Raw genomic sequence first — 8,432 nt, forward strand, 5'->3', positions numbered from 1 at the left:
GAAATGTCTGAGTGTAATTTCCTTGGACACTGAGACCTATTAGATCTGGATCGTTCCTGTCTCTCCCGGATGGAGCAGAGCTGTTTCATTTATTCTGACGCTTCTCCACATGTCGGACTCCTCAGCCACCTCCCTGGGTTCTCAGCTCTCCTCTGCTCTTGTCTGTCAGATTCTCTTATTTTCTCTCATCCACGTCCACGAGGAGGCCCTCATACACTATCATTGCCTTAATCTGAGTCTGTTTGCAACAGCAGGAAAATAATCCTGCAGGAACAGGAAATGTGAATATTATGTGGATTATAATTCATGGATATTTTTTTGTAGGGGTTGATACATTTTACGTTAGGGCAAATCAAGACTAACATTTTAAAGTAAAAATGTCAAACTTTAGATGCCTTTTTAAACCTTGAATACACTACACATTTCTTGCTATGTAGGAACATTCTCATCTACAAAAGAGTCATCAAATTAAGTTCCTACAGGTAGCTGCCAAAATAATGGAAACACTTGAGTAAATTAGGGAATCAAAGTATATTAAAATCAGGTGCTTCCACACTGGTGTTGTTCCTAAGTTTATTACAGTTTTTTCTGAATGCTTAAGCGCTAATCGTGATTCTTGTAGCACAATTTCTAAAACTATTATAACGTATAGCAAAACCACTCACTGAGTTTGCAAAACTAAAAGCACAAACACTGCTTTGCACTCAGTTTACAATTTTGTAACACACACTTTGCAAAACTGTAGGCACAATTCACTGCACAACACTCTTTTTGCAGAACTTTAAACACAACTCACTGCTTACACTCAATTACCAAATTTCCAACACACTCCTAGCAAAATTATACACATGTATGGCTATCATTAACACTATTTTGCCAACTGTCTGGCACACTTGCACATGTGAAAACTGTTGTAGATAATTAGTTCACTTTGCAATCAGCCTAAGCACTATAAATAAGCCACAGGTAAGCTGTCTGTGTGGAGTACAATGGAAGGAGCAGTAAGAGGGAGAAGAGTGAGAATCAGAGGAGGCCGAGGGAGAGGACGTGGAGTTGAAAAAGTTGGAGGAAGAGGACGTGGAGTTGAAGAAGCGAGAGGGTTAGAGGAAGTTAGAGGAAGAGGACAAGGAGGAGCAAGAAGAGGACGAGGAGGGGAAAGAGGAAGGGTAAGAAGAGTAAGAAATAGAATAACTGATGACATCAGAGCTACAATAGTGGACCATGTCATCAACCATGGGATGACCCTGAGGGAAGCTGGCCAACGGGTTCAGCCTAATTTGAGCCGCTACACTGTGGCAAGCATCATTAGGACATTTCGAAATGAGAATCGGTAACTACTTTGTAGCACTGCCATACTCTAATGTGAAACACAACAGTACCATACATGCAAAAATACTGAAATTGTTACTTTACAGAATTGCTAGAATTCCAGATGTTGGGGGCAGAGGAAGAATGTTCACTCCAGAGCAAGAGACCCGTATAGTGAACATGGTGATTGCCAATAATGCAATAAGACTGCGCGAAATACAGCAGCGCATAATTGATAATGACACCATCTTTCAAAATATACACAGTGTAAGTATTTCTGCACTAGGTCGTGTACTTGCGCGCCACAGAATAAGAATGAAGCAAATTTACAGAGTTCCTTTCGAGAGAAACACAGAACGTGTAAAGCAACTGCGATATGACTATGTGCAGGTAAGCTATAGTGTCATTGGTTCTGAATTTGGAAGTGCATACTGTAGTGCTGTGCATGGGCCTGATGTGTTGCATTTGTTTTGTCTTGTCCAGAGATGGAACTAGAAGCAGATGCCATGGGACATGAGCTACTTTTTGTAGATGAGGCCGGTTTTAACCTCAGTAAAACCAGGAGACGTGGCAGGAACATTATTGGACACCGTGCCATCATCAATGTCCCAGGACAACGTGGTGGTAACATAACCATGTGTGCAGCTATAAGCCAAAATGGTGTTGTTCACCATCATGCAACCTTAGGCCCATACAACACTGCACACATTATTGCATTCCTGGACACCTTACATGACATGCTCACTGTTCAGAGACCAGAGCATACCCGATATGTCATCATATGGGACAATGTTAGTTTCCATAGGGCTGCTTTGGTCCGCAACTGGTTTACAGACCACCCATTCTTCATGGCACTCAACCTCCCTCCATACTCTCCATTCTTAAATCCCATCGAGGAGTTCTTCTCTGCCTGGCGCTGGAAAGTGTACGACCGTCATCCTCATCAACAGGTAGCCCTTTTACAGGCAATGGAGGAGGCATGTGGAGATATTGACCAGGCATCATGTCAGGCCTGGATACCGCATTCAAGGAGATATTTTCCCCGGTGCCTTGGACTGGAGGATATCGCATGCGATGTGGACGAAATTTTGTGGCCGGACCCAGAAAGACGACATGATGTAGGCTGATTGTTTTTCTTTTTTTTTGTGAAATTACTATTTTGTGTTCTGACTTTGTCTTGGTTTTGATGAGTGTGAATAAACACCAATACTTGAAGTTTGGATCCTTGTATGTTTACATGACACTATGACAAAAGTATGACCTCAAATTGACATCTGTACACAGAGAAAGCAAAAGCCAGATGTGTTTTGTATTCATACCATCAGTGTGTAGTTGGCACATCGTGTGCTTAGTAGATGATGGCTTGTGTTTACTGTTTGATACGAAAACACCATTTTTAAGAAGGTGTGAAGAGTTAATCTAGCTGTGTTCGCTTTTGCAAGAGAACTACAATGTTTTGATAATTAGGTGAAAGGTTTTCTTATTTGTGTGTAGAGTTTTGCAAAAATAGCCAATAGTTACAAAAAATGTGCTTAACCAATCAGAAAAAACTGTAAGCAATTAACATCCCATCAGGCTTAGGGTCATGTATAAAAGTGCTGGTTAGGCCATTATTTTGGCAACCATGGCTATGCCCCAATGGGATGACAATGCCCCCATCTACAGGGCACGAGTGGTCACTGAATGGTTTGATAAGCATGACAATGATGTACAGTGGCTTGCGAAAGTATTCACCCCCCTTGGCATTTTTCCTATTTTGTTGCCTTACAACCTGGAATTAAAATGGATTTTTGGGGGGTTTGTATCATTTGATTTACACAACATGCCTACCACTTTGAAGATGCAAAATATTTTTTATTGTGAAGCAAACAAGAAATAAGACAAAAAAAACAGATTTTTGCCCATTCTTCAAGGCAAAACTGCTCCAGCTCCTTCAAGTTGGATGGGTTACGCTGGTGTACAGCAATCTTTAAGTCATACCACATATTCTCAATTGGATTGAGGTCTGGGCTTTGACTAGGCCATTCCAAGACATTTAAATGTTTCCCCTTAAACCACTCGAGTGTTGCTTTAGCAGTATGCTAAGGGTCATTGTCCTGCTGGAAGGTGAACCTCCATCCCAGTCTCAAATCTCTGGAAGACTGAAACAGGTTTCCCTCAAGAATTTCCCTGTATTTAGCATTATCCATCATTCCTTCAATTCTGACCAGTTTCCCAGTACCTGCCGATGAAAAACAACCGCACAGCATTATGCTGCCACCACCATGCTTCACTGTGGGGATGGTGTTCTCGAGGTGATGAGAGGTGTTGGGTTTGCACCAGACATATCCGCTGTGGAGCTTTGCAGCTCCTTCAGGGTTATCTTTGGTCTCTTTGTTGCCTCTCTGATTAATGCCCTCCTTGCCTGGTCCGTGAGTTTTGGTGGGCGACCCTCTCTTGGCAGGTTTGTTGTGGTGCCATATTCTTTCAATGTTTTAATAATGGATTTAATGGTGCTCCTTGGGATGTTCAATGTTTCTGATATTTTTTTATAACCCAACCCTGATCTGTACTTCTCCACAACTTTGTCCCTGACCTGTTTGGAGAGCTCCTTGGTCTTCATGGTGCTGCTTGCTTGGTGGTGCCCCTTGCTTAGTGGTGTTGCAGACTCTGGGGCCTTTCAGAACAGGTGTATATATACTGAGATCATTTGACAGATCATGTGACACTTAGATTGCACACAGGTGGACTTTATTTAACAAATTATGTGACTTCCGAAGATAATTGGTTGCACCAGATCTTATTTAGGGGCTTCATAGCAAAGGGGGTGAATACATATGCACGCACCACTTTTCCGTTACAGTTTTTCTCGATTGCTAAGACACATTTCTTGAAAGCTGATCTCCTTTTCTCTTAACTGTGAACACAAAACCAAATTTTCAAGCTACATTCACAAAACCTCAGACTCTTCTTGCAAAACCAAACTTTCACCTCAAAACAGTTCAATCTGTGCTCAAAACTGAACTATGTTGTCAAATCGTGCCCCGAGTCAATCAAAATAAAAAACACTACTGAACAGTCACTAAACACTACGTAGAAAAATAGAAAACACAATGCGCAGGACATGAAGCTGGAGAAATAAATGTTTATTGTTCACTGTAGGCTAAATGCATGTTGCAAAACAAAAAAAAACTGTGCATTTAGCACTTGTACAAAAAGACAAAACAGAAATCTTGTGCATTTACATGTAGCACTTGTAAAAACAAACAGAAATCTTATGTGTTTGCCACTTGTGTACAGTAAGCCCATGTAAAAATAAAGTACAAAAATATACAAATAAGTGCATTACTCAGCCACAGCATCATGTCTCCGTACTGGGTCAGGCCACAGGACTTCATCCACATCACAGGCCACATTTTGTCTGGCCAGGCAATGGGGGAAAAAAACCCTGGCATGCCGTATCCAGGCTTGGCATGCCTCCACACCTATGTCACCACAGGCAAGTCCCATGGCTTGCAGGAGATTTACCCTGGTGTAAGGTTGGCGTTCATATACCTTCCACCGCCATGAGGAGAAGAATTCCTCAATGGGGTTTAGGAAAGGGGAGTACGGTGGAAGGCAAAGATTGATAAAACCTTGGTTCATATTGTACCACTCTCTAACCTGGAGGGCTCTGTGAAAACTCACATTGTCCCAAACAACAACATAGATGGGATGCTCATCCTGCTGCCCTAACAAAGCATCTCGCATGTGATTGAGGAAAATGAGGAGCGGGTGAGTGTTGTAGGGCCCCAGGTTGGCATGATGGTGGACAACCCCATGATTGCTGATGGCAGCACATAATGTGACATTGCCACCACGCTGCCCAGGAACACCAACAATGGCCCGATGGCCAATCACATTACGGCCTCTCCTTCTCCTTTTGGTGAGATTAAACCCAGCTTCATCCATGTAGATGTATTGATGGGGTCTTTCCATTGCATCCAGTTGAAAAACCCTCTGTAGAAATAGATATAGTTTTGTTAGTGATACTGAAAAAGTGATTTAGGCCACTACAGTAAATCACTACTTAGAGTAATCAACATTGAATGTGTCTGGATATATGCCAACCTGTACATACTGGAATCTTTGCTCTTTGACTCTGTCTGAGTTGCGATCAAAGGGCACTCTGTATAGCTGTTTCATGCGCAGTCTGTTGCGCTTGAGGACACGATCAACAGTAGAGAGGCTGACACTGTTGATACCCTCAAAATGTAAATGGTCCTCAATGATCTTCTGCTGAATTTCGCTCAGTTTAATGGCATTGTTCTCATGGACCATATCAACAATTAGGGTCTCTTGGTGTGGGGAGAACATACCTGTCCTCCCACACCCATGTGGCAGTCTTTCAATTCTACAAAAAGAGAACATGGAGTTACAAAAAATATACATGGAATACTAGGCCTACAAACAGTTAGACCAACCCTCCATTACAATACTACAGTACATTGGTACAGTGATGTACTGAAACATATATTTACTTACAGTATACTGTGGTACAGTATATAGTATGTCATACAGTAATTGCTGTTAACATTTACATACTGTACTATAATGTCAAAAAAAGGTAATTACCTGTTCTCTTCTCTAAATCTTCAGATTATGGTGGACACAGTGAATCTACTGATGTTTGGTTGTACCCTTTGTCCAGCCTCCCTCATGCTCATACCATGGACAAGAACATGGTCAATCACAGTAGCTCTGATTTCATCAGATATTACTGTTCTTTGTCTTCGCTGACCACCTCGACCACCTCGACCTCCTCTCACACGAACTCTTCCTCTCAGATTTCTATCCATTGTAGGGCCTCACAAACCAGTGCTCTCTGAACTGGCTTACTGTATATGTTCCCTCACATCATTAGCCACAAGTGTGATCAATTTTGAGTTGTTGTGTTCAAGTGGTGACACCTGTGCTCTAATTGTGTTTGACTTTTGTCACCTGTGCTCACCATTATGCAGCACGGGTGCATCACAATGAAAATGTGTTGGCAAGTTATGTCTAAACAGGTGAAAAGTGCTTATGGTTTTGCCAAAAGAGTGATTGATTCAATCAGTGGGTTCAGGCAACTGAGCATTTGGTTCAGACAATAGGGTTTAGTGTTTTAGCAATTGAGAAAAACTGTAATAATTTTGTATAATTTTTTGAAACAAGTTATTTTTTTCTTTTCACTTAACCAATTTGGATTATTGTGTATGTCCTTTACATGAAATCCAAGTAAAAATCCATTAAAATTACAGGTTGTATTGCAACAAAATAGGAAAAACGTCAAGGGGGATGAATACTTTTGCAAGGCACTGTAAACCATATGCCATGGCCGTCTCAGTCAACAGAGCTCAACCCAATTGAACACTTACGGGAGATTCTGGAGCGGCGCCTGGGACAGCGTTTTCCACCACCATCAACAAAACACAAAATTATGGAATTTCTCTTGGAAGAATGGTATCGCATCCCTCCAATAGAGTTCCAGACGCGTGTAGAATCTATGCCAAGGTGCATTGAAGCTGTTCTGGCCCAACACCCTATTAAGACACTATGTTGGTGTTGCCTTTATTTTGTCAATTACCTGTATATACAGTATAAAGTATATGAGAGCCTCCTCACAGAGGTGGGTTGCACTCTACATACTGTAGTTACTTGGACATATGCCTTCATATATAGGACCATTTTCAGTGCCTTCTCCACCAGAAGGCTCTTGGATATTATGATCACTCTTACCCCCACCTTCACAAGGATACCTTCAGACAGACTTACAATCAGCACTCAATGCCACCTCCACCACACTCACTGCCAGCTCCGCCAGGAAGCCCTCAGACATATAACCACTCTTAATGCAAGCTCAGCCAGGAGGCCCTCAGATGAATACCCACTGTTTGTGAGGCCCTCGTATATATTGTATGACCACTCTCACCGCCAGCTCATTAAAACCTCTGCGCTCATCAACACACTGACTCATTGTCACACGCAGATGGAGAACAAAACTTTGCTCCCCTTTTGGCTTTTCCACTCATAGGCCTGAGGGTGTGTTTGTTCCCACACTGCCTCTCTGTAACACCACACAACAAGCTCACAGAGCTTTGTCAACATTACTGGCTGGATTCACCACTAACAACAATACTCTCTACATGTCTACTATGTCCATGATGCGCTACCACATAGTCAATGATGATACACTTCATGATAGTGCTTCATACATACTGACAGGGTTTTACCAATCTAGCTCACTACAATATGTGTTTGCTCATAAGATGATATATCCTGTGTGTGAAATCTGTGTATTTACATTGAGTGTGTCTGTCTGTGTGTTTCAGATAAACACAGGGGAGGTGGGGGCTCTACTGGGTCAGCTGCCCTGTACCTTCAGACAGGAGCTGACAGGGGTGGGTGCCAGCCTGGAGAAACGCTGGAAGTTCTGTGGCTTCGAGGGCATCAAGACCACATAGAGCATTACAGGGACATGGAGGACATTATGGGGCCACAGAGGACATTACGGGGACACAGAGAACATTAAGGAGACACAGGAGAGCATAGAGCTCAGGCTGCATTATGAGGACACAGAAGAAACAGCATAGATTTCAGGCTGGGACACTGAGGAAACAGCCTCTCTGTATGGGTGACGGAGAGGGTGACTTGTCTCCAGGGTGACAGAGACCTCTACAACACCTCCAACGCCACACTGCTCTGCGCCCAACTCTGCAAAGCCTTATGGGATAGAACAGCACTGGGAGTCCCAGAGAAGTATCAGTCCCAAGGTGCCAGGGGATTAGCTGTTTGTCTGTCATATGGTTGGGCCGGACTGTTCTCAGAGCCTAATTGGTTAACTCTGCTGTCACTCAGTCAGGGCCACGTTCAGTTGCCAAACATTGTCGAACGTTGCAGATAGAAATGCCATGAATAGAGCCAACATGATTCCTTGGTCTACATGTCGGAGAGGCATGTATGTTCTATATTAAATATTTATATCTGAACATTCCAAAATGTTGTGTCCTGCTGAACGCGCCCCTTGAAGGTTATCAGGGTCTGCTGTAAACTTTCAACCTCCAACCCTCCTTCCCTTTCTCACTTCTCTCTTTTTGTTCCTTGTTTGTACAATTCTATAAATACAA

At 42.7% G+C, this 8,432-nt stretch overlaps 1 protein-coding gene across 1 annotated transcript in view; it reads left to right on the forward strand.

The window, feature by feature from the left end:
* LOC311105136 (ecto-NOX disulfide-thiol exchanger 2-like) overlaps window positions 1–7,769 on the forward strand; it is a gene marked incomplete at its 3' end in the record, with an annotated part of 419,761 nt that extends 411,992 nt beyond the window's left edge. The window contains exon 16 of the mRNA XM_084147162.1: window positions 7,638–7,769. Coding sequence (XP_084003288.1) covers window positions 7,638–7,769 — 132 coding nt within the window. The remainder of the gene's footprint in view (window positions 1–7,637) is intronic.
* Between the last annotated feature and the right edge of the window lie 663 nt (window positions 7,770–8,432).

Source organism: Coregonus lavaretus, assembly GCF_964263955.1.
Source record: "Coregonus lavaretus genome assembly, chromosome: 29".
NCBI lineage: Eukaryota > Metazoa > Chordata > Actinopteri > Salmoniformes > Salmonidae > Coregonus > Coregonus lavaretus.